This window comes from Salmo salar, chromosome 07, assembly GCF_965601325.2.
Source record: "Salmo salar chromosome 07, fSalSal1, whole genome shotgun sequence".
Classification (NCBI taxonomy): Eukaryota; Metazoa; Chordata; class Actinopteri; order Salmoniformes; family Salmonidae; genus Salmo; species Salmo salar.
The window spans coordinates 29,192,685-29,220,547 of record NC_138297.1 but is presented as its reverse complement, the minus strand read 5'-3'; the positions used below and the strand labels follow the sequence as shown (position 1 = coordinate 29,220,547).

At 44.5% G+C, this 27,863-nt stretch overlaps 1 protein-coding gene across 2 annotated transcripts; it reads right to left on the bottom strand.

Annotated features, from left to right (window-relative positions):
* On the bottom strand, positions 1-25,985 carry LOC106608990 (ATP-sensitive inward rectifier potassium channel 10-like). Of its 2 annotated transcripts, none has more exons than XM_045721790.2 (6): positions 25,414-25,985; positions 21,001-21,579; positions 20,543-20,754; positions 20,058-20,189; positions 19,701-19,878; positions 1-7,542 (listed from the first exon to the last, which is right to left on the bottom strand). In XM_045721790.2, exons 2-6 carry the CDS (start codon positions 21,362-21,364, stop codon positions 7,130-7,132), a joined length of 1,299 nt encoding a protein of 432 aa, XP_045577746.1. In that variant the 5' UTR covers positions 21,365-21,579; positions 25,414-25,985; the 3' UTR covers positions 1-7,129. The 2 variants fall into 2 exon arrangements, with proteins under 2 accessions (XP_045577746.1, XP_014062780.1); XM_014207305.3 differs by having other exon boundaries at positions 21,001-21,372.
* Between the last annotated feature and the right edge of the window lie 1,878 nt (positions 25,986-27,863).

Genomic DNA, 27,863 nt, shown 5'->3' with positions numbered 1-27,863 from the left:
TCAAATAAAATCAAGGTTTATTTGTCACCTGCACATGATACAGAAGGTGTAAATGGTACAGTAGAATGGTTACTTGCATAGTGAAGTCTTTTGCTTAGACTTCTAGCTAGCTAGACAATGAACCATAATCCCAACCCATACTACCATGCATGGATCTGCAGGTAGCTAAAGCTAAGTGTTAGCTAGCTAGCTAACATTAGCCTATAACTAGCAATGCAAATGGTTTTCTGAGATACAAATAATATTCCTACACCAGGGCTGCCAACTTTTGAAGAAAGTTGTAGTTTTATATGGCTTAGGCCTATGACCAGGGTTGGGGAAAAAACACAGATCAGGTGTATTCGGAACGCTTTGAACATTAAATGAACGCAAAATTCGCCGACTTTCTTAATTTGAGATTTGTGGGGGGGAAAATTTTAAGTATGCTACTATCTTGTTCAACATATTTTTGGGGTGGTTTGACACTATTCAGACAGTAATGAAATTAGATGGGGAGACAGGCAAATGTGAGAACAGTGGGAATGTCAGTGGGAATACTCTGCACAAGAAAAACGAATATTAATGGTTATAGCAGTGGGTAACCAAATCATAGATTGCAATTTCCTTGTCCATAGACTGCTTTCAAACATTTTGTATTTTGTAATATCTTTAAAATAGGGTTGAAATATCAAATGTACATAAATATTCAGACCCTTTACTCAGTACTTTGAAGCATCTTTGGAAGTGATTACAGCCTCGAGTCTTCTTGGGTATGACGCTACAAGCTTGGAACACCTGTATTTGGGGAGTTTCTCCCATTCTTCTCTGCAGATCCTCTCAAGCTCTGTCAGGTTGGATGGGGAGTGTCACTGTGCAACTATTTTCAGGTCTCTCCAGAGATGTTCAATCGGGCTCTGGCTGGGCCACTCAAGGACATTCATAGATTTTCCCCTAAGCCACTCCTGCATTGTCTTGGCTGTGTGCGTAGGGTCGTTGTCCTGTTGGAAAGTCACCCCAGTCAGGTCCTGAAAGCTCTGGAGCAGGTTTTCATCAAGGATCTCTCTGTACTTTGCTCCGTTCATCTTTGCCTCGATCCTGACTAGTCTCCTGGTCCCTGCCGCTGATAAACATCCCCACATCATGATGCTTTCACCACCATGCTTCACCGTGGGAATGGTGCCAGGTTTCCTCCTGACGTGACTCTGGTGTTCAGGCCAGAGTTCAATCTTAGTTTCACCAGACCAGAGAATCTTGTTTCTCATGGTCTGAGAGTCCTTTAGGTGACTTTTGGCAAACTCCAAGTGGGCTGTTGTGCCTTTTTACTGCGGAGTAGCTTCCGTTTGGCCATTCTACCATAATGGCCTGATTGGTGGAGTGCTGCAGAGATGGTTGTCCTTCTGGAAGGTTCTCCCATCTCCACAGAGGAACTTTGGAGCTCTGTGAGAGTGACCATCAGGTTTTTGGTCATTTCCCTGAACAAGGCCCTTCTCCCCCAATTGCTCAGTTTGTCTGGGCAGCCAGCTCTAGTAAGAGTCTTGGTGGTTCCAAACTTCTTCCATTTAAGAATGATGGAGGCCACTGTGTTCTTAGGGACCTTCAATGCTGCAGAAATGGTTTGGTACCCTTCTCCAGATCTGTGCCTCGACACAATCCTGTCTCGGAACTCTACAGACAATTCCCTTGACCTCATGGCTTGGTTTTTGCTCTGACATGCGCTGTCAACTGTGGGACCTTATATAGAAAGATGTGTGCATTTCCAAATCATGTCCAATCAATTGAATTTACCACAGGTGGACTCCAACAAGTCAATGTGTCTGATTACTTCCAAATGTACTGTATATCAATATTCAGGTGGTTTATTAATATAAGCTGAACACTCATGCCATCCTCTTACTCTACATAGACAAAATATATGATGTGTTTGTGAGTCCTCCTCTACCATCGTTGCCTAGCATGTGCACTATACTAAATTGTCCTGGAGCATTTAATATCCAATGTGTATTTGTAGGAGTTATTCAAATCTGTCCATGAATGACTGAAAAAATACATAGTCACATATAAATAATTTTCAAAGACACAAGTAGGCATGTCAGACACTGGCAAAATTGTGAAGAAGCGGAATAATAAGATACTGTAAGTGTGGGGAATAACAGTAGGGTTCTTGCTGGCAAGTTATTAATTACACTTTGGATGGTGTATCAGTACACCCAGTCACTACAAAGATACAGGCGTCCTTCCTAACTCAGTTGCCGTAGAGGAAGCAAACCGCTCAGGGATTTCAACATGGGGCCAATCAATGGTGACTTTAAAACAGTCACATGGCGGTGATAGGGGAAAACTAAGAATGAATCAACATTGTAGTTACTCCACAATACTAACCTAATTGAACAGAGTGAAAAGAAAGAAGCCTTTATAGAATAAAAACATGCATCCTGTTTGCAACAAGGCACTAAAGTAATACTGCAAAAAATGTGGCAAAGCAATTCACTTTTTGCCCTGAATACAAAGTGTTATGTTTTGGGCAAATCCAATACAACACATTACTGAGTACCACTGTCCATTTTTAGTGGTGGCTGCATCATGTTATGGCTATACTTGCAATCGTTAAGGACTGGGGAGTTTTTCAGGATAAAAATAAACGTAATGGAGCTAAGCATAGGCAAAATCCTACAGGAAAACCTGGTTCTGTCCGCTTCCACCAGACACTGGGAGATGCATTCACCTTTCAGCAGGACAATAACCTAAAACACAAGGCCAAATCTACATTGGAATTGCTTACCAAGAAGATAGTGAATGTTTCTGAGTGGCTGAGTTACAGTTTTGACTTAAATCTACTTGAAGATCTATGGCAAGAACTGAATATGATCAACAACCAATTTGACTGAGCTTGAAGAATTTAGAAAATAATAATGGGCAAATGTTGCACAATCCAGGTGTAGAAAGCTCTTAGAGACTTATCCAGAAAGACTCACAGCTGTATTCACTGCCAAAGGTGCTCTACAAAGTATGGACTCAGGGGTGTGAATACTAGATATTTCTGTATTTCATTTTCAATACATTTACAACAATAAAAAATAAAAATAAAAACATTTTTACTTTATCATTATGGGGTATTGTGTGTAGATGGCTGAGAAATTTAAGCTGCAACACAACAAAATGTGGATTAAGTCCAGAGGTATGAATACTTTCTGAAGGAACTGTATTTGCTATTCTGTGAGGGCCTATGTTCTGAACCCACTTCGGTGCTTTAGGTGCCAAGGATTCTAACATGTTGCAGCAGTGTGTAGAAGGGAGATTCGACGATGTGAGAAATGTGCAGGAGGGCATAGTCAGATCGAGTGCACAGTTGGGATAGAGAAACCACTGTATCAACTATGGGGGTGCCCATGCAGCCTGGTGTAAGATTGTTTAGGGCCAAGTAGTGTGATGGGGTGGGTTTTTGGAGTGGATAGTGTATAGGTGCAGGGTTAGATGGTGGTGCAATTTAAGGTTTTCTCCTTTTCCCTTTTTTATAATACTTTTTTTAGGGGAACTGAGAAAGGCAGAAATATCATAAGCGTCTAGTCTGCTGGAAATTCACAAGAAGTCCTTCACCATAGCAGTCATTCTGAGTGCAGGTTTTGGGTGATAAAAGATTCAAATTGTTGGCTATTCATTTTCTGGCTGGATTCCGATAGGAATTACTAATCACTTCACAAACCAGCGTATTGTGACTTGCAGGTCTGATGTGGTCCATGAGCCAGGATCAGACTATAATTTCAATGATAACTAAGCCATAACTAAAGACCTTATGAAATGTATAATTTGTGGTCATACAGGGTTTACTTTAAATTGAAACGCATTAACATAGGCAGGCGCTTGGTGAAGGCTTCATTGAATGCAACAACCATTTCACTGTCACTAACAAATACAGTCATAGGTGGGTATCTCTCACATTCACTCAAAAGACATGCTGTGTTGTACAGTATGCAAATAGGGCAGTGTTCAAACACCCTCAGTGTTTAAAACCTAAATGCCTTGTGTTGAATAAACGTGTTTATGTGACTAAAGTGTTACAGCGAATAAAAATGTTGCGGTGTTTACAATCTAAACACTGTGACGTGTTTTCATCTGAATTATTTGACTCGTTTAAATCCAAATTCAGATCCTAAACACTTTGTTTTACGGTGTAGGGTGATGATGTTCCATTATTAGAGATGGGCCCTGGCCTGGCAACACATTAAAAACAATCGCAGACATGGGGTACGTTCAGCAGGACATAGCATGTAAAAATATGCTATGTAAAACAAACATCTCTGTCTGACATGTAGAATAAGGAATCAGGTCAGCTCTATTCGTGGTATTTCTATCTGCAACGTTTGACAACGTTTGGCTACTTAATGTGGCCCTGATGAACCAAACCCTCTGACCTACACAGCTCTGACCGGCATTACAAAATACATTTACTGGCACCATAGAAAAGGACTTCAATATCCTCTGAATGGCAATGCTAATGATATCATGAAAGAGAAGAGTTGGTGTAATGTACAGTCGATGCCAAAGGTTTTGAGAATGACACAAATATTAATTTCCACAAAGTTTGCTGCTTCAGTGTCTTTAGATATTTTTGTCAGATGTTACTATGGAATACTGAAGTATAATTACAAGCATTTCATAAGTGTCAAAGGCATTTATTGACAATTACATGAAGTTGATGCAGAGTCAATATTTCCAGTGTTGACCCTTCTTTTTCAAGACCTCTGCAATCCGCCCTGGAATGCTGTCAATTAACTTCTGGGCCACATCCTGACTGATGTCAACCCATTCTTGCATAATCAATGCTTGAAGTTTGTCAGAATTTGTGGGTTTTGTTTGTCCACCCGCCTCTTGAGGTATTGACCACAAGTTCTCAATGGGATTAAGGTCTGGGGAGTTTCCTGGCCATGGACCCAAAATATCGATGTTTTGTTCCCCGAGCCACTTAGTTATCACTTTTTTCTTATGGCAAGGTGCTCCAACATGCTGGAAAAGGCATTGTTCGTCACCAAACTGTTCCTGGATGGTAGGGAGAAGTTGCTCTCGGAGGATGTGTTGGTACCATTCTTTATTCATGGCTGTGTTTTTAGGCAAAATTGTGAGTGAGCCCACTTCCTTGGCTGAGAAGCAACCCCACACATGAATGGTCTCAGGATGCTTTACTGTTGGCATGACACAGGACTGATGGTAGCGCTCACCTTGTCTTCTCCGGACAAGCTTTTTTCCGGATGCCCCAAACAATCGGAAAGGGGATTCATCAGAGAAAATTACTTTACCCCAGTCCTCAGCAGTCCAATCCCTGTACCTTCTGCACAATATCAGTCTGTCCCTGATGTTTTTCATGGAGAGAAGGGGCTTCTTTGCTGCCCTTCTTGACACAAGGCCATCCTCCAAAAGTCTTCGCCTCACTGTGTGTGCAGATGCACTCACACCTGCCTGCTGCCATTCCTGAGCAAGCTCTGTACTGGTGGTGCCCCGATCCCGCAGCTGAATCAACATTAGGAGACGGTTCTGGCGCTTGCTGGACTTTCTTGGGCGCCCTGAAGCCTTCTTCACAACAATTGAACTGCTCTCCTTGAAGTTCTTGATGATCCGATAAATGGTTGATTTAGGTGCAATCTTATTGGCAGCAATATCCTTGCCTGTGACGCACTTTTTGTGCAAAGCAATGATGACGGCACGTGTTTCCTTGCAACTAACCATGGTTGACAGATGAAGAACAATGATTCCAAGAAACACCCTCCTTTTGAACCTTCCAGTCTGTTGTTCGAACTCAATCAGCATGACAGAGTGATCTCCAACCTTGTCCTCGTCAACACTCACACCTATGTTAACGAGAGAATCACTGACATGATGTCAGCTGGTCCTTTTGTGGCAGGACTGAAATGCAGTGGAAATGTTTTTGTTGGTATTCAGTTCATTTGCATGGCAAGGAGGGACTTTGCAATTAACTGCAGTTCATCTGATCACTCTTCATAACATTCTGGAGTATATGCAAATTGCCATCATACAAACTGAGGCGGCAGACTTTGTGAAAATGAATATTTGTGTCATTCTCAACTTTTGGCCACGACTGTACTGTAAAAATTACATTGGCATATCAAAAGGCATAGTTAAGTGGCATGTTTTAGAATGGCCACGGAAGTGTTCAGGTTTTGAAGTGCAGTATGAATAAGAAGTACATACACATTCAGAATTGCACTCACATTGACTCATATAAATATGTTTGCACACACGCACACAGACACACGCAGCGCATGAAATTAGGAAGTTAGTCCCATTACTCTCCATTGTGTAAAGTACAATTTTCCACCAAGTTAAAGTGCTTTTAGTATTGTTAACATACATCTTCAATGCATATATTCCAGTGAAAAGAAAACATAAAAGAACAAACTCTAAACATCAGGGTTGGTGTCAATTCCATTTCAATGCCAGTACACTGAAATTACAATTATTTTCAATGCTTTTCAAGAAGGACCATTTTGATTTGGAATTTGGTTTACTTTTTTGACTGGAATTGAAACGTAATTTACCCCAGCCCTGCTAAACATATATTCAGAAGAATGAGTACTGCCATTGTTCGCATCGATAGGGACAAATACACATACATACAATATGATATATTCAGTCAAAATCCTTAAAGAAAAATAGTTTGTTTTCCAGTGCTTCCACTCCCATCTCCTGCGGACAGAGTACCTTTTTGTGTAAAAAACAGAAACAGTACCATGATTCTGTGATTATGTCCAAGTAAACCATGTTATGTTCACATAAACCAGTCAACCTTTATAGTTACAAGTACTTTCATAAAGAAAATACAGACATATGAAGTTTAAAAAGCCCCCTTAGTCCCTCTTTGATTACAGTACAGTAAACCCAGATGGGATGTACAGTATGTTGTCCCTTTCCAGGTTATCGCTTGTGGAATCCTTATCAACCACAAGGGGTGATACATTCCCATCAAATCCAAAACACAAGCGCATGTGTGTAAGTGTGTGTTTTGTGTTCACGTTTCCCAACAGGGGAGCAGCTCATCTCTATTGCATTCAATAATGTTTTCTCACTTGATAATTGTTTAATCTCCATACATATAATTTCTCCTTGCTCTCTCATTGCATCCTACTCGTGCTCTCTCTCTCTAGACATTGCTGATACGGACACTGAGAAGACTATCTCTCCCCCTGCCCCTCCCCCTCTCCTCCCCTCTATAGCTCTCCTCCAGTTTGATCTTCTCCGGGTCTGCCCCTTCCTCCGCGCCCCCTCTGCTGCTGCCTTGGTAACGGGAAGAGCGCATGGCTGGGCTTGGGGGCGAGGCCTGTTTGAAGAGGGGGGTGGTCTTTGTTTTGGCCACCTTGTCGAAGAAGGCGAAGTCGGCCACATACTTCCCCGAGGGGGACAGGGAGACCACGGGGGGGAACTCATACCCCCACAGGATCTCGTCAGGCAGGTAGGAGGTGCGCACCTGGCAGGTGGCGGAGGTGGGCTCTACCGTGGCACTCATGATCACCAGCAGCTCAAAGTCTGCCAGATCCGGATCCGTCCATCCCCCTCCTACGACAGAGAGAATGAAAGAAAGATACAAACTCTTTAGCACTAAATATGCATAAGCCAGAATGGTCTGTAACAATAAAAGGCTAAATGTTATCTTAACTTACCATCTGATTTCTCTGCTGAATCCAGATCACAAAATATATGGACTAAATGGCGTGGGACTTCCTTGCGTAAAACCAAAGCTAAAGTGCACCATGGCGACTGAGATATAAACACAGTCCATTGAGAGAAGTTAGTGTGTGGCCTCTTACCATACACATACTCTCTATCTACAAGCCTGCTCCAAAACATAAAACCCACACAGCTACTCACAAAAACACACACTTACTATAAACACAAATGACTAAACTCATAAAGAACATCAAGCACACAAACACTAAAGATACACGCCACATTCAAGCACACTGTTCAAGCAGTTGTTCCTGAAATCCGATCACACATTCATACCAAGACCCATAAAGAAAACATATACATAAGGATACCATTAACATGCGCGTCACCTTTCACTAACACACAACCACCATTACACAAACAAGACATATACACTCCCAACAAGCACACACCTGGGTCAACAGCCCACACTCAGAGATGTTCCGTCATCTGTGAAAACAGCCCTTATCCTAACCTGAACCCAGTACTGCTCTCACTGAGGCAAAAACAGTGTTTCGTAACACACACACATGCCCATGCACAAACGCACAAGCACACACACATGTACGCATGCACCAGTGGAGGCTGCTGAGGGGAGGACGGCTTATAATAATGGCTGGAACGGCGTGAATGGAATGGCATCAAACACATGGAAACCATGTATTTGATACTATTCCACTCCAGCCATTACCACAAGCCCATCCTCCCCAATTAAGGTGGCACCAACCTGCTGTGGCAAGCACACACACACATACAGCACACAATGCATGGTATGTGGTAGACAGTCTAGTTAGTCAGAGGGGCTATTTCTTCAGAACCTGCCCCAGTTCCTACGCCGGCAGGGTAAGGGCCAACACCATAACACCACTCTCTCAAACGGCTAACTCCGCCCTCTCTTGGCACAGGCCGAGGAGGGCCTGAGAAGTGAAACAAATTACCCCAGCTCGGAGCCGTTTCACTAGAGAAGTAGACAAAACTTGAGAAGCTGCTGACGGTGTTTGCAAGATGCCGAACAAAAGGCAATTCCCCCAAACAAACAAAAAACAACTCTCTTAGAATGAGTGCACAACTGGTAGTTGCTTATACAGTCGCTTAACAAACTATAGTTTTGGCAAGTCGGTTAGGACATTTACTTTGTGCATAAGAAAAGTCATTTTTCCAACAATTGTATACAGACAGATTAATTCACTGTATCACAATTCCAGTAGTCAGAAGTTTACATACACTAAGATGACTGTGCCTTTAAACAGCTTGGAAAATTCCAGAAAATTATGTTGTGGCTTTAGAAGCTTCTGATAGGCTAATTGACATCAGTTGAGTCAATTGGAGGTGTACCTGTGGATGTATTTCAAGGCCTATCTTCAAACTCAGTGCCTCTTTGCTTGACATCATGGGAAAATCAAAAGAAATCAGCCAAGATCTCAGAAAAAAATTGTAGACCTCTACAAGTCTGGTTCATCCTTGGGAGCAATTTCCAAACGCCTGAAGGTAACACGTCCATCTGTACAAACAATAGTATGCAAGTATAAACACCATAGGACCACACAGCCCTCATACTGCTCAGGAAGAAGACGCGTTCTGTCTCCTAGAGATTAACGTACTTTGGTGCGAAAAGTGCATATCAATCCCAGAACAACAGCAAAGGACCTTGTGAAGATGCTGGAGGAAACGGGTACAGAAATATCTATATCCACAGTAAAATGAGTCCTATATCGACATAACCTGAAAGGCCGCTCAGCAAGGAAGAAGCCACTGCTCCAAAACCGCCATAAAAAGCCAGACTACGGTTTTAAACTGCACATGGGGACAAAGATCATATTTTTTGCAGAAATGTCCTCTGGTATAATGAAACAAAAATAGAACTGTTTGGCCATAATGACCATCATTATGTTTGTAGGAAAAAGGGGGAGGCTTGCAAGCTGAAGAACACCATCCCAACCGTGAAGCACGGGGGTGGCAGCATCATGTTGTGGGGGTGCTTTGCTGCAGGAGGGTCTGATGCACTTCACAAACTAGATGGCATCATGAGGAAGGACAATTATGTGGAATCCACTGGGAATGTGATGCTGAAATAAATCATTCTCTCTACTATTATTCTGACATTTCACATTCTTAAAATAAAGTGGTGATCCTAACTGACCTAAGACAGGGAATTTTTAATAGGATTAAATGTCAGGAATTGTGAGAAACTGAGTTTAAATGTATTTGGCTACGGTGTATGTAAACTTCTGACTTCAACTGTATGTCAGTCAGATGGCTAGCTACCGGCAAAGGCTCTGGCTAAAATTACTTAGCTAGCTAGAAGGATGAAGTAAGAGGCTAACTTTAAACAGAGCCTGCCTCAGCAGGAGAAATAAATTGGTTACTAAGTTCTCATAATTACTTTGCATTACAAAGTAGACTACTGAGTGATGTGGTGCTCAGTGGTGAGGCTGAGGCAGGCTGCAATGCAAGCAACAGGAAGCAGAGGAGACAGAGAGGAAGCAGAGGAGACTGAGAGGGAGCGAGAGCAAGCAAGCAGAGAAAGAGGTTAGTACAGTTCCCAAACTTGGGGTCGGTGCCCAATGTGGGGTCCCCTGAGATAATCTGTACTAATCTTATCAAACAAGTTAGAAACAAAAAAAAGGATGTTGCGTTTCAATATGAACATCTCCACATGGCCTATCTTCCCTATAGGTCTACATTAAAATGCAAACAATACAGTTATAAAAATGTTGTACATTTTAGTTTATATCGGTTGTTGTTCGTATTATCCATTACCCACTTGTTTTACCACTACATCACTGATATTAATTCAGAATCTTAAGTAATATTCTAATAATTCATGTGAACGTAATAATACGATCATCTGTGTGCTCCATTGATGTCTGTTTGTGCGGAGCTTGATTAGTAATGCCTAGGAAAACAAATGTCAATGCTATGTAATTTGAGAAAAGAGACATCTACGTAAAGAGTTGATGATTTTATGCAATTCATCATTACAACTGACTGAACAGTCGCTGAATCATTTCTCATATTTCCCCTCTTACAGGAGTATAACATTCCAATTGTATAGATAATAAGCTATGTGTGTGACGATCGTCGAAGGTATGATTCCCAATCAGAGACAACGATAGACAGTTGCCTCTGATTGGAAACCATACTCAGCCAAAACAAAGAAATACAACACATAGAATGCCCACCCCACACCCTGACCTAACAAAATAGAGAAAAAAAACGTCTCTCTCAGGTCAGGGCGTGACAGTACCCCCCCCCCCCCCCCCCCCCCCAAAGGTGCGGACTCCCGGCCGCAAACCTGAACCTATAGGGGAGGGTCTGGATGGCCATCTACCCATGGTGGCGGCTCCGGTTTGGGGCATAGCCCCCGCTCCGCCCACTGATCCCTCCGCTTTTGTGCCACCGAACTGTAGATCATCGCCGGAGGCTCTGTACTGTAGATCATCGCCGGAGGCTCTGTGCTGCAGGCCGCCGCCGGAGGCTCTGTGCTGCAGGCCGCCGCCGGAGGCTCTGTGCTGCAGGCCGCCGCCGGAGGCTCTGGGCTGCAGGCCGCCGCCGGAGGCTCTGGGCTGCAGGCCGCCGCCGGAGGCTCTGGGCTGCAGACGGCCGCCGGAGGCTCTTGGCTTTAGACGGCCGCCGGAGACTCTGGGCTGCAGTCGGCCGCCGGAGACTCTGGGCTGCAGACGGCCGCCGGAGACTCTGGGCTGAAGACGGCCGCCGGAGACTCTGGGCTGCAGACGGCCGCTGGAGACTCTGGGCTGCAGACGGCCGCCGGAGACTCTGGAGACTGTCGCTGAAGGTTCCGGACTGCGGACCGTCGCTGAAGGTTCGGGACTGCGGACCCTCGCTGAAGGTTCCGGACTGCGGACCGTCTCAGGAGTTTCCGGACTGCGGACTGTCTCAGGAGTTTCCGGACTGTGGGCCGTCTCAGGAGGTTCCGGACTGGGGACCGTCGCTGCAGGCTCCACGCCATGGATCATCGCTACAGGCTCCTCACCATGGATCACCACTGGAGGCTTTGTGCCATGGATCGTCACTGGAGGCTTTGTGCCATGGATCGTCACTGGAGGCTTTGTGCCATGGATCGTCACTGGAGGCTTTGTGCCATGGATCGTCACTGGAGGCTTTGTGCCATGGATCGTCACTGGAGGCTTTGTGCCATGGATCGTCACTGGAGGCTTTGTGCCATGGATCGTCACTGGAGGCTTTGTGCCATGGATCGTCACTGGAGGCTTTGTGCCATGGATCGTCACTGGAGGCTTTGTGCCATGGATCGTCACTGGAGGCTTTGTGCCATGGATCGTCACTGGAGGCTTTGTGCCATGGATCGTCACTGGAGGCTTTGTGCCATGGATCGTCACTGGAGGCTTTGTGCCATGGACCGTCACTGGAGGCTCCGTGCCATGGATCATCACTGGAGGCTCCGTGCCATGGATCGTCCCTACAGGCTTCTTGCCATGGATCATCCCTACAGGCTTCTTGCCATGGATCCTCACTACAGGCTCCGGGCCATGGATCATCACTGGAGGCTTCTTACGTGGAGCCTGGAACAGGTCTCACTGGACTGGGGAACGTCACTGGAACGTTACTGGAGGCTCCGGACTGGGGGACGTCGCCGGAAGCTCTGGACTGGGAAGGCGCACTGGAGGCCTGATGTGTGGGGCTGGCACAGGTGGCGCCAGACTGGTGACACGCACCTCAGGGCAAGTGCGAGGAGCAGGCACAGGGCGTACCAGACTGGAGAGACTCACTGGAGGCCGGGTGCGTGGAGCAGGCACAGGGTATACTGGGCCGTGGAGGCGCACTAGAGGTCTCGAGCGTAGAGCTGGCACAACCCTTCCTGGCTGAATGCTAACTCTAGCCCTGCAAATGCGGGGCGCTGGCACAGAGCGCACCGGGCTGTGAATGCGCACTGGCGACACCGTGCACATCACCGCATAACACGGTGCTTGCTCAGTCACTTGCTCCCCACGGTATGCACGGGGAGTTGGCTCAGGTCACCACCCTGACTCTGCCAATCTCCCCGTGTGCCCCCCCCCCCAAAAAATGGGGGCTGCCTCTCGTGCTTCCGTCGTTGCCGTGCTAGTTCCTCGTCTCATCGCCGCTCTGCTCTCGCTGCCTCCACCTGGTCCCATGGGAGGCGATGCCATCCAACCTGGATCTCCTCCCACGTCCAGGATCCCTTTCCATCCAGGATGTCTTCCCAGGTCCATTGCTCCGAACCACGCTGCTTGGTCTTTTGTGGTGGGCTCTTCTGTGACGATCGTTGAAGGGAGGAGACCAAGGTGCAGCGTGGTAAGTGCTCATGTTCAGTATTTATTATAACTCAGAACACTAAATCAAAATAATAAACAACAGAAAACGAACGTCACGTTCTGCAGGCTTAATGAGCTATACAAAAACAAGATCCCACACTGAAGGAGGGAAAAAGGGCTGCCTAAGTATGATTCCCAATCAGAGACAACGATAGACAGCTGTCTCTGATTGGAAACCATACTCAGCCAAAACAAAGAATACAACACATAGAATGCCCACCCCACACCCTGACCTAACAAAATAGAGAAATAAAAAGTCTCTCTCAGGTCAGGGTGTGACAATGTGTTTGTACAGTCGTGGCCAAATGTTTTGAGAATGACAAAAACATTAGTTTCCACAAAGTTTTCTGCTTCAGTGTCTTTAGATATTTTTGTAAAATATTTCTATGCAATACTGAAGTATAATTACAAGCATTTCATAAGTGTCAAAGGCTTTTATTGACAATTACATCAAGTTGATGCAAAGAATCAATATTTCCAGTGTTGACCCTTCTTTTTCAAGACCTCTGCAATCTGCCCTGGCATGCTGTCAATTAACTTCTGGGCCACATCCTGACTGATGGCAGCCCATTCTTGCATAATCAATGCTTGAAGTTTGTCAGAATTTGTGGGGTTTTGTTTGTCCACCCACCTCGTGAGGATTGAGCACAAGATCTCAATGGGATTAAGGTCTGGGGAGTTTCTGGCCATGGACCCAAAATATCAATGTTTTGTTCCCCGAGCCACTTAGTTATCACCAAACTGTTCCTGGATGGTTGGGAGAAGTTGCTCTCAGAGGATGTGTTAGTACCGTTCTTTATTCATGGCTGTGTTAGGCAAAATTGTGAGTGAGCCCACTCCCTTGGCTGAGAAGCAACCCCACACATGAATGGTCTCAGGATGCTTTACTGTTGGCATGACACAGGACTGATGGTAGCGCTCACCTTGTCTTCTCCGGACAAGCTTTTTTCCGGATGCCCCAACAATCGGAAAGGGGATTCATCAGAGAAACTGACTTTACCCCAGTCCTCAGCAGTCCAATCCCTGTACCTTCTGCAGAATATCAGTCTGTCCCTGATGTTTTTCATGGAGAGAAGGGCTTCTTTGCTGCCCTTCTTGACACCAGGCCATCCTCCAAAAGTCTTCGCCTTACTGTGCGTGCAGATGTACTCACACTTGCCTGCTGCCATTCCTGAGCAAGCTCTGTACTGGTGGTGCCCCGATCCCGCAGCTGAATTACCATTATGAGACGGTTCTGGCGCTTGCTGGACTTTCTTGGGCGCCCTGAAACCTTCTTCACAACAATTGAACCGCTCTCCTTGAAGTTCTTGATGATGCGATAAATGGTTGATTTAGGTGCAATCTTACTGGCAGCAATATCCTTGACTGTGAAGCCCTTTTTATGCAACGCAATGATGACAGCACGTGTTTCCTTGCAGGTAACCATGGTTGACAGAGGAAGAACAATGATTCCAAGCACCACCCTTCTTTTGAAGCTTCCAGTCTGTTATTAGAACTCAGCCAGCAGGACAGAGTGATCTCCAGCCTTGTCCTCGTCAACACTCACACCTGTGTTAACAAGAGAATCACTGACATGATGTTAGCTGGTCCTTTTTTTGCAGGGCTGAAATGCAGTGGAAATGTTTTTTGGGATTCAGTTCATTTGCATGGCAAAGGGGGACTTTGCAATTAATTGCAATTCTTCTGATCACTCTTCATAACATTCTCAAGTATATGCAAATTGCCATCATACAAACTGAGTCAGCAGACTTTGTGAAAATGTATATTTGTGTCATTCTCAAAACTTTTGTCTACGACTGTAGATTGACTGAGGTGAATGAACCTACAGCAGCCAAGGTGATAATGGCTGGAGTCATTTTTGCTTGTTTTTGTTGTTCTCCATGTAGCATTTTAGCATTTCTTTATTGTGTAGAAATGCAGGAAATTAGCTTTTCCAAAAAAATTAAACCTTCCCCCCCCTTCGAGACCACACTATAACTCAAACACTGGTTAACCCTGGTTATGGCCCTGCCTCCTACCCCTCCAAACTCCTAGACAATGGGGAGCTGGAAGAACGCCTCACCTCACAACCCCCTTTTTCAGACAATGATGACGACCCAACCTCAAATCAAATTTTATTTGTCACATGCGCCGAATACAACAGGTTGTAACGGTCTGGGCGTAGTGGGTGCGGAGTCAGGCGCAGGAGACAGAAAGTTCAATGTAGCGTTTTATTACGCACAAAAGTATTTCGCCCCCCAAAATGCCGGGCGCACCAAAATACAAACGGCCAAAATATACTATCCACCACACAGAACACAGTGGAAGGATCATCAAGCCCGCACAAAGAACAGGCGGGCCTACTGGCTTAAATAGTCCAACTAACAAGCCTAAATGAAAACAGGTGAAACTAATTATACAAAACAAACAAAGGGAAAAAGGGATCGGTGGCAGCTAGTAGGCCAGTGACGACGACCGCCGAGCGCCACCCGAACAGGGAGAGGAGTCACCCTCGGTAGGAGTCGTGACAGCCAACGAAAGCAAAACATTAGATTATGTCAGCAGAGTACCAAGCCAGAAATAATCAGACACCCATTTTTCAAGCTAGCATATAATGTCACAAAAACCCAGAAGACAGCTAAATGCAGCACTAACCTTTGATGATCTTCATCAGATGACACACCTAGGACATTATGTTATACAATACATGCATGTTTTGTTCAATCAAGTTCATATTTATATCAAAAAACAGCTTTTTACATTAGCATGTGACGTTCAGAACTAGCATACCCCCGCAAACTTCCGGGGAATTTGCTAACAATTTACAAAATTACTCACGATAAACGTTCACAAAAAGCATAACAATTATTTTAAGAATTATAGATACAGAACTCCTCTATGCACTCGATATGTCCGATTTTAAAATAGCTTTTTGGTGAAAGCACATTTTGCAATATTCTAAGTACATAGCCCAGCCATCACGGGCTAGCTATTTAGACACCCGGCAAGTTTAGCCTTCACCAAAATCAGATTTACTATTATAAAAGTTTGATTACCTTTTGTTGTCTTCGTCAGAATGCACTCCCAGGACTGCTACTTCAATAACAAATGTTGGTTTGGTCCAAAATAATCCATCGTTATATCCGAATAGCGGCGTTTTGTTCGTGCGTCCCAGACACTATCCGAAATGGTAAATCAGGGTCGTGCGCATGGCGCAATTCATGACAAAAAAATTCTAAATATTCAATTTCCGTACTTCGAAGCATGTCAACCGCTGTTTAAAATCAATTTTTATGCAATTTATCTCGTAAAAAAGCGATAATATTCCGACCGGGAATCTCCTTTTCGGCAAACAGAGGAAAAATCACAAAGACGGGGGCGGCCAGGGCACGCGCCTAAGCCCACAGTCCCTTGATCGGCCACTTGAGAAAGGCGATAATGTGTTTCAGCCTGGGGCTGGGATGACGACATTCTGTTTTTTCCCGGGCTCTGAGCGCCCATGGAAGACGTAGGAAGTGTCACGTTAGAGCAGAGATCCTTTGTAAAAGATAGAGATGGCAAAGAAGTTCAAGAAATGGTCAGACAGTTCACTTCCTGTAAAGGAATCTCTCAGGTTCTGACCTGCCATTTGAGTTCTGTTATACTCACAGACACCATTCAAACAGTTTTAGAAACTTTGGAGTGTTTTCTATCCAAAGCCAATAATTATATGCATATTCTAGTTACTGGGCAGGAGTAGTAACCAGATTAAATCGGGTACGTTTTTTATCCAGCCATGAAAATACTGCCCCCTAGCCATAACAGGTTAAGGCCTCTAGAAGTGCAAGTAATATAAAACAACAAATATTCATTAATATGCTGTAATGTGTAAACACTTTACCTAGCAGCCAACCTGCTTGCACTAATTCCTTGTAATTACAGTAAAATATTGTGAAATTCAAACCCCTCCCCTCAATGAATTTAATTCATCCATTTATTCATTAAATTTGTCCGATTTACTTTTTTACAGTATAATACAGTACATTTTACGATTTTGTACTGTGTGCGTCATTACACAGTACTTGCTTTGATTCAGTATATTACAGTAGGTCTACTGAAATATTAAATAGAGAATTTTACTTGTCACCGAGCTGCCTGACAATTACTGTCAAATTCATGGTAGCTACTTTCCAGTCCCTAGAGTTCCAGATATATCTACAGAAATGCATCATGGGGAGTTGCGAGCAGAGCTACTGTGAGAGGAGGCCGTAGTAGAAACTAGATCCATAGATACTGCAGGGGAAATGACTGTAGTATTATGTACTATTAGTATTATGATACTTCTAATAGTAGTATTATGCATGCTACTTTTATATAGTATTAAGATTTGTTCAGATATTACTTACATGTTCAAGGTACACAGTGTGAAGCCAAAGCAAAAAGGAGTGTTATCTGGGGTCAGGCATCATTAAAAAGCCTTATTAAGTGTACAGTAATACAATACCATATAATCTGAGCACAGTCAATTTAACAGGAGGAGTCTGGCGGCTCAACTAGACAGAAATTCATAATAGACAGGAGAGAGAGAGAGAAAGAGAACTGCTTCGTTGAGTAGAGAAGGATAGGGTGCACAGGAAGAGAGATGTGGAGAGATAAGCATACATACATACCACACAGTGCTGCAGATAAAACAGATAGAGAGGAGTGAGTCAGTATCAGAGAGGAGTGGAGAGATAGGAGTGAGAGTCACTATCAGAGTGGAGAGGTAGAGCAGTGAAGGAGTGGAGAGATAGGAGTGAGAGTCAGTATCAGAGAGGAGTGGAGGGGCAGCAAAGGAGTGGAAAGATAGAGGTAGGGCAGTGAAGTAGTAGAGAGCTAGAATCAAAGGAGCGAAGCAATAGGGCAACGAAGGAATTGAGAGATACGCTCTTAGAAAAAGGGTTCCAAAAGGGTTCTTCAGGTGTCCCCATAGAATAACCCATTTTGGTTCCAGGTAGAACCAAAACTCCTCTGAGGAAAGGGTTCTACCTGGAACCAAACCTAGTTCTTCAAAGGGTTATCTATCCTATGGGGACAGCCAAAGAACCCTTTTAGGTTCTAAATAGCACCTTTTTTCTAAGGGTATAGTTCAGTGAAGGAGTGGAGAGGTAGAGAGAAGTGAGGAGTGAGAGTCAGTTTCAGAGAGGAGGGGATAGGTAGAGTAGCGCAGGAGTGTAGAGGTATATCACTGATCAGTGTGGGTCAGTAATAGCCCTGTGGTGATGAGAGGTGTGGTGGAGAGATAGAGCAGCGTAGTAGTGGAGAGGCAGAGCGGCGTAGTAGTGGAGAGGCAGAGCAGTGCAGTAGTGGAGAGGCAGAGCAGCGCAGTAGTGGAGCGGCAGCGCAGCGCAGTAGTGGAGCGGCAGAGCAGCGCAGTAGTGGAGTGGAAGAGCAGCGCAGTAGTGGAGTGGCAGCGCAGTAGTGGAGAGGCAGAGCAGTGTAGAGGTAGATCAGCAATCAGAGTGGGTCGGTAATAACCCAGTGGTTAGTGGTGATGAGAGGCCTGTCCTCCTGTAACAGGATCCCCCACCCCTCACTGTATTGGACTGTACCCCATTGTCTTCTAATGAGACACCCTGGCACCCACTTACACACACATTCCACAAACACACACACACACACACACACACAGAGAGAGAGCCCTCTCCCGGTGCAGTCCCTCAAAACACACACATAGTATGTAAGAATACACACATAAACATTCAGTACACATATACACACATACAGAATGTATGCACACACACACACACACACACACACACACACACACACACACACACACACACACACACACACACACACACACACACACACACACACACACACACACACACACACACACACACACACACACACACACACACAAAAACATGCTCCCCCATCCATCTACTGCCATGTCCCCTCTCTCCATCACAACACTAATCTCTAACCTCCTAAATTCACCCTTCTCTTTCGCTCCACACGGATTTGTTTCAGTTCCCACACTCCAATGGACCCTGTCCTCCTATTGAGGATCAAGACATGTGAGACGTAAACGATAGCAACAACTTCACCTACTTTACACAGACTGTACAGTACTGTAGTTCACTAAACCAAAAACCACTGCTACCACAGCACCTTGGGAACAAGAACACTACACTGTACCTGTAACTACACTCTACCTGCCTACTATATTACTCCCGTGTAAAGACATGGCTTTAAGGACACTTGACATAAAATGGGACCTATAGAACAAGAATACACAAGTCCAATAACTCTTCAGGTTTCAGGAAAGGTTACTCGTCGTACATGCTCTAAGAAAACATAATGGGAGCCTTTTCCTGCAGTCAATGACCAAAAGCACACTCTTTGGCCTTGTGTGTGGAATGTTATTCATCTTTTTCATCATTAATCAAGATTTTTATATATTTTTTTAAAACGTCTAAAATCCTGTGTTTCTATGTCAGACTGTTAAGTTATAGTTCAGTCTTCTGTAATGTATATAAAGTGTAATATTGGGATGCAAACTCAAAATGTAATACATTTCAACTCTATATCTGACATGGTACAGGTGTCTTCTTTTTTTTAAGCCCATAACCATGTGTCTGAGGTGTATACTTTTGTTTCAAAGTAGATTTGTTTAAGACTACTAAGAAACACTCTGTGTGACCCTGATTTAGCCCACTGCAGTAAAGGTTTCAACGTTATTGAGACTCGTACCCTTGGCGGCCCAGGCTCTGAGTGGGCTGCTGTCGTCAATGATGTGGTAGAAGGTGAGTGGGAGGATGAGGAAGGGGCTGTCACTGGACATGTCCACCTGGAAGGGAACATTCCTCTGGTCCAGTCGCACTGTATCCCCCTCCTTGGTCTGAGATGTCTGGAGCAACTTCCCTGTTACCTGGGAGCCAAAATTGAGTCATATTAAATTGTAAGGCGGTACATGAGTGAGAATCCTGAAGAAGCTTAACATGACGACAACAACCTATATCTACCATGGTGATCCATTTTTTCATGAAATATTTTTTCTGTTTGTAATACTCAAACTCAATCACTAACACACACACACACTGTCTATACCGAGCAGCCCAGTAACAGGCTCTTGCGCATGTTGGCCACTCGGATCATGAGGCAGGGTCGGCCCTCGTGATTGGACACCACGGCGTGCTGGCTGAACTTCACTGTCTCGCCTCTCTTCTTGGGCCGCGCCACCTGAGGAAGATGGGGGAAGAGTGTGTCAGAGCCACACAATGTAGCATGGTGAACTACACTACCCACAATGCTATCTGTAACATATCCTGTTGCACCCCATTTTGCCCTCAGAACAGCCTCAATTCGTTGGGGTATGGACTACAAGGTGTCGAAAGCGTTCGACAGGGATGCCGGCCCATGTTGACTCCAATGCTTCCCACAGTTGTGTCAAGTTGGCTGGATGTCCTTTGGATGGTGGACCATTCTTGATGCACACAAGAAACTGTTGAGTGTAGTGTGGTGCTAGGCTTTATTAATGAATGGGATGGTAATAGTAACCATCATATTGATATGCCCAGGACACGGTGAGGTACCTTGGCGAGGAAGGTTCCTGTGATGAAGATCTCCAGAACCATGGTAATGACAAGCTGGAGGATGAGGAGGATGATGGCGGCAGGACATTCCTCTGTGATGCAACGGAAGCCGTAGCCAATGGTGGTCTGGGACTCCAGCGAGAAGAGGAACGCCCCCGTTAGGGTCTGCACCTGCATCACACACGGGGTGTGGTTGGACGGCGGGTCAAACTCTGGGAAGAGGGAGAGCAGAGATACAGGGAGAGAGGCAAGGTTCTGAGCAGATAGTTTGATATACAAGGTGGTTGAAGAACAAACTGTTGATATGACACGAGAAAGGGCTAAACTAAGGAAGGCACATTCTTACACCTCTCTCGTTCCCCCTCTTTTTGACTTATGTTCTCTATCTCCTTCTCTCTCTTTCTCCGCCCCTGCTCTTTCCACCCTCTGCTCCCCCTTTCCCCTCCCTCCATCCTCACCTAGCAGGTCTCCATGCACCAGCGCCACCAGGTACCACAGAACCCCGAACAGGAACCAGGTCCCGGCGAAGGTGGCCGAGAACAGGAAGAGCTTGTAGCGCCACTGCATGTCCAGGAAGGTCGTCCAGATGTCACGCAGGTACAGCGCCCCGCGCCCGCTCACATGCTCGATGCGCACGTTGCTGTGCCCGTCCTTGGAGAGAACACGCCGTCTCCGTCGGAGCGCACAGACCGCTGTCGCTGCTTCCCCTGCCGCCACCCCCACCGCCCCCAGCAGCGGCTTCAGAACCTCCGTCTGAGTCATTGAGTGACACACCTTGTCGGGGGAGGAGCCACGTGAGGACGGGGGAGTGGCCGAGGTCATGGCAGCAGCTTTATGCGAGGAGAGGGAAAGGGTTGAGGGGGAGATTGAGTGGATAAATGGGAGGGAAAGGAAAGTGAGGGAGAGGGGTGAGGAGGGAGAGGGGTGAAGAGGGAGAGGTGGGTCAGAAAGACGAAGAGATAAAGTTTATGAAAAACAAGTTGAAAAGATGGGGTTTGTGAGAAAGGAGAGAATAGGAAAGGAATAGAGGAGAAAAGCTGATAAGGGAATGAATGAAAGAGATGACAGGAGTGGAACATTTTGGGGGGTAGAGGAAGACATTGAGAGAGGGAGAGAGAAAGAGAGGGAGATTATAAATGTGACACACAATAACAAAATTTCAAGTGGACAGAGGCAGGCCTGTTGCTGTCCAAGGTGGTCCATTTAAAACTCTCTCTTACTCGTTCTCTTCATCCTTCTCTTTTCAGATGGAGCAGCAGCTCCCCTTTCAAAGTAAAATCCCCCTTTCAGAGTGCAGTTGCAGCTGTCTTTTCACGTTAAAAAAACCCTCTATAATGCTAAGGGACTCCTGTGTCTGCAGCACATCAGGCTGGCTGGATCGAGAGGAACAGAAACAAGGCTTACTTATTCCCCATCCAAAAACTGGAATAGAAAAGCAGCATGTAGTATCAAATCAAATCAAATCAAATTGTATTTGTCACATGCGCCGAATACAACAGGACTAGACCTTACAGTGAAATGCTTACTTACAAACCCTAACCAACAATGCAGTTAAAAAATATATATACCTAAAAAAAAAGAAGAATAAGAAATAAAAGTAACAAATAAAGACAAAGAAATATCTATGAATGAGAGATGATGGATCAACCATTTACAAATGTGCTTTAATCCCTGACATGGTCTACATCTCTTTCATTATCCCTTCATCCATAACGATGAAAATAAAATCATTTAATCGTCTTACTGCTTTACACTTTTAGTGGTTGTGGACTTTCATAAGACCTCAAACTATTACCCTAACATGAGCCTATAATAATTGATGACTTTGATGATTAGACCCTCACTACCGCAGTGGTCTACTACCATGTGCAGCTCAAATGGGACATTCATCAGGTCCCATCAGGTGTGTCACTTATTGAGCTTATTTTCACCTCCCATTAAATGTGTTTCTGTGTCAGAGAATGAATTACGTGGTGTGGTTTGTGGAGGCAGGATAGACAGAGAATATAGCTTGTGTGTTATCAGGGCTAGTAAGAGGCATGTTTTTCTCCTTGTGGATATGGATACTTGTTGTTTGTGTGTGACTTTGGCCCGAGCATCCTTCAGGATGTCCTGCTGTATCCTCTCTCTCTCTCTCTCTCTCTCTCTCTCTCTCTCTCTCTCTCTCTCTCTCTCTCTCTCTCTCTCTCTCTATCCTTCTTTCTTTTGCTCTCACACTCTCGCCCTCTTTCTTGGCTAAACGGTCCTTTTGTCTCTTCCTGCATCTGCTTTCCGGATCCAATAAAAAATAACCAACCATAGCAAAGCCAGAGAACTAGGCAGTCGGATACACACTCTCCTTTCTGACCTTTCTCTCTGTGTGTCCCCACTCGCTTACTCTATTCCTGCCTCTCTCTTCCCTCCCTCCCTTCCTCTCTCTCTGGTGCTGGAGCTCACACTGTGAGTATGAATAGGGATCTGTGTAAATTTCTGTGCTCAGAATACTAAGATGGGGAGTGAGGAGGCACTTGTGACTTGTGATAGGCTAAGTGCATTCACAGCTGACCTCTGAACCTTATTGAGGCCATACAGTAAACACACTCACATGTACGGGGACATACACAACACGGTCATCTCAATGGGCTATACTAATGTTAACTTTTCCCGAAACAATGTTTGTGACACTTTATCATTGTCATAGACCAAACTGTTACAATTATTTCCGCTCACTTCAGTATTCCTTTTAACACTTCTGTGTCTTCCTCTCGACTATAATCTCTCTTCCTCCATTTCTCCCTCTCTCCATCTCCCTCTCACTCTGTCCTGTGTGCACAAGAATCCTTTGTTTAGAGAGTAGATGAAAGGGACAAAAGCCACCATTGAAAAATACGACTGAGTGAGTGAGAGAGAGGGAGTGTGTGTGTGACTGTGTGTGACTGTGTGATCATATGTGAGTATATGTTGGAGAGTGTGAGGGGGCAACAAAAGGGAAAGAGAGGATTGAGAGAGAGCGAGAGAGAGAGAGAGAGAGCGAGAATCCGAGAGAAAGATATGTGGAGAGAGGGATAGAATCCATGTGAGAGAGAGGTGTATTAAAACAGATTGGTGACAAAAAGATGCTCATTAGTATTCCTGAGTGTTGCACTTCAGCACACTCCTTCCTTCCCCTGTGTGTTCACCCTACCAAAATCCCCAAACAACCTCTACACAACACTCCAACGACCTCCGAGCAACCCATGCAAACACTACAGCAACAGCCCCGCAAAAAAAATGGAAAGGACAGTGCAAACAGGACGACAACTTCTCAACCAAAATAAAACTTGGCCAGAAGTGGAGATCGTTTAGTGTCGCACTATGCACCAGCCGGTTTGATGAGGATAAGTTTGAGAGTCTTATGTACCCTACACAGGCTTTCAACGACCACTCAATATGACACCTGAACAACTCTGAAGATTGTTTTTTTGTCGGGGGGGGGGGTCATTTTTCCCCCCGCGCTGCTGACAACTATTTATGTCTGCTCGTACAGGAGTAATAAAGGCCCAGTACATTAATATTGTGAAAAAAAGCCGTTTTTATTCTGATTTATCAGCACCCCTACTTCCATGTACATGAACTGTATAAGGTGTAAAAATCCCCACACAGCCTCTCCAAACACTGCAACAAGTAATCCATACAAATTCTAAAACAACTTCTTAGCCAAACTATTTGTGTTTCAAGTACCCACAGTATCCATGGTGATCTTCCTCAATGTGTCCCGGGTCAGGTTGTCTTCCTACAGGTGTGATTTAGAACACTCATCATCGCTAATACAGTATCTACAGTATAATATATTGTCTACACTAAAATACAGTATCTAAAACTTTTCTTTTCCACTTTAGACATGAGGCTGTAGTAATGCTGCTACTGTATTTAACAGAAACTCCAGAAACAGCTGGGCCTCCAGCAAAGTGACGATTCATTCCTAAACAGATTCAACCAAGTCGCCAGAAATGATTAATAAACACCTGTAGGATCCATTCAAATCAAATACTTTCTCTAAATACATAGTTTTATTGATTGACTGTGTAGTCAATGCTGTAAAGGTGACTAGAAAATGGACAGACTTATTATTAAGGGGTGACGGAGAGAAGGAAGAAAAATGATTCCAGCATCCAAATGGTCATTTTAGATGCATGCAGGTGTTCACAAACTGCAGCCCCTTTTATAAATGCCACAGACACAGTGGGCTACTGCAAAAACACTCACCTGTAGCCTACATAGTACAGATGTAGGATCTTAATTTGATCACTCTTTTGATTGCTGAGAATTTTCCTGCATAGCAGGAAATGCAAACTTGTAGTGTATTCAAGGTTTAAAAAAGCTTCTCCATTTTTTGATTTGCCCTAACCAAAAAGTATCAACCTCTACAAAAAATTCCCATTAATTATAATCCACATAATAATTCACGTTTACTGTTCCGGCAGGAATTTTTCCTTCTGTAACAAACTGGCTCAAATTAAGATTCTACATCTGTAGCACTGATATGCTCATCCTGTTATCTCTGTGTGGATGCACCTGTGTTCTCTCTGCTTATGTTCTCTTTGCAATACCAAGCCAAAGTAGCATTCAAATTGTGTATTTCTTTATTCTATGGTTATTTCTCATGAAGAGGGTGGAACATGCATACAAACATTTTTTTTACTTAATAACTCTTCATCAAGTGAGTGCTGGCCTTTATATATAGGTCATATATCTACCTATCCCTGCTGTCGCTCATGCGAGAAGTCACCACATCCTGTTGCTCTGTCGCTATCATAACAACTTGGAGATGCATTAAGTTATGTGAATGATGATCTAGTAGTAAAAACGAATTGAATTTAGGCCTATTGATTAATGTGCTGGTCATCACTCACCTTTTGTTGCAATTGTTGAATGCAATTTTGAGACTTGGAAAAAGTAGTTTGTATCGCCCAAAAACCATGAAAAGAAATTGATGTAGCGGAATGAGCAAGTTGACTATTTGCCTTTTTGGTTGATCAGAGCGACCTCATGCATTGAAGCAATGCGCACTTGTTGACAGTTCTCTCACACGGATGTTCACAAGACCCAACTTTCATTGTCTACAGATTTCGATCCTGATTATAGTTCTACATATTTCCATTGTAATTCTAATAGGCCTAACAACATTACAGTTATTACAAAAAGTTCAAATCAACCACGTTTCAGTAGCTAAGACCGAATTTAGGCTACCAAACACAAATCAATGGTTGCTCTGAAGCTGAAGTGTCAGTCGGTACCAGTTCCGATTGAATGTTACAGAGTTATCATGTAATAAAATAGTTTCAATGTCCCCGTTGAATGTAAAGCTGTGATGGTTCTCGGGTTCATGTAGAAGTTGGAGTGTCTCTCTTCTCTGACATTTTCTCTTGTCTCTCTTTATAAATGAAAAAGTAGCCTATTCAGTCACTCAACTGGACTCAGGACATTTTAATTCATTAATTCAACTCTCCTCCCAGTTTCTCCTCCCACCCTATCTCTCTCTCTCTCTCCTTCCCTGACTGTACACTGTAAATGGGTCCCTTGTTGAGGGTTCCTCGACTGTTCAGCCTTTGTCAACTTTCTCATGTAAATTTCTGATGGTTAAGATACAAGCCTGGAAGTTATTTCACTATTAGAAAGCATGTAGGTAGTTACAAATCAGAAGTAACAAAATACACTTTATTGTGGCCTTGGCTCCTCGCAATTTTGCATCGGCAAAGTTGGTCAATGGTTTGACTGAAAAATGTTGGCTTCGCTCTGTGAGGCCATGTCATGTCCGCCTGCAAGGAGAGAAACGCTAGCCTACACGTGCTCCTACTGCAAGGACATCATAGCAAATAAGACAACTGGACACTTATGCCTACCCAGAACAGTGAAACATCTATTACACGTTCATATTGATCTCCTCTCTTATAGAATCCTGCTTCTTAGAAAAATGAAAGGACAACCTTTGAAGTTTGTTTTGGCGAGAGCTGAATTTACCGCGTGCCCCAGCTGAGCGTCCCTGGCTGGACCTTTTTCACATGCGCATCAATCTCATGGATCCACCCACCTGCCAACAAGTATTGTTCCATCCTGTAGTCTACATCCCGCTGAGTGTGGGGTTCCCTCGTCCGGGCACGGGGGCCCCTAAAGAGTGTGCTTGTGTGTACAGTTGAAGTCGGAAGATTACATACACTTAGATTGTAGTCATTAAAACTCATTTTTCAACCACTCCACAAATTTCTTGTTAACAAACAATAGTTTTGGCATGTCAGTTAGGACATCTACTTTGTGCATGACACAATTCATTTTTCCAACAATTGTTTACGGACAGATTATTTCACTTATAATTCACTGTATCACAATTCCAGTGGGTCAGAAGTTTACATACACTAAGTTGACTGTCCCTTTAAACAGCTTGGAAAATGCCAGAAAATTATGTCATAGCTTTCGAAGCTTCTGATAGGCTAATTGACATAATTTGAGTCAATTGGAGGTGTGCCTGTGGATGTAAGCATTTGAGAATGGAACAAGGAATGATGATTACAACCTGTAGGCCTATCAGGGTGTCAGAGTCACACTGCCAATACCTGTGTTTCTGTTCTATTTCTTGTTTCTGCGTCTTTTACAATCAATAAAACTGAGTAGTCTCAGTTGTCTAAGTAACAGTCCTCTAAGGAATGAATGAGATGACGTCACTCAGTTCGTCCAGGCTCTCCTGTAGCTGTTCAGCTGTCTCTCTGATCGTCTGGATGAACTTCATGGTCTCTGACTTGACCTCAGCCTTTGGTTCTTCACATGCAGGGTTCAGCTCAGTGGTGGAGTCTGTGTCCATCCCTTCTAACATACTGGTATCACCCGGCTGTTCATTCGCCTTCGCCTGTCGGATGTTGTGATCTCTTTGGCATCCATGGCGATGAGGAAGATATCAACAGATACAAAAAAAGCTGAAAATATTCCTGTTGCCACCTCTGCCACACAAACTGTACTGGAAGTTTGGGCTACCACATTGCCAATGGTGGCCACCCAGAGAAATCAGAAGAGCTCTGGTATGCACCCCAGGCCCCTCCCAAACCCGCCCCAGCATTTACCCCAGCATTTGCATTGAAATTGTCATTTCCTATGTTAAGAGCCACTTGCCCTCAGTGTCTCCAAACCCTCAGTGATGTCTTATAGAGATGTCACCACAGAGTTCATCTTCTCCTGGAACTCCTTGATGATGTTCTTGATGGCTAGGCAGTCGGTAGACTGATTGACCATGTTGGTGATGTTTGATACTCCGGCTGTGGCTCCACCAGCGACAGCCACCCCAATACCTACCCCAGTGACGATCAGGGAGGCG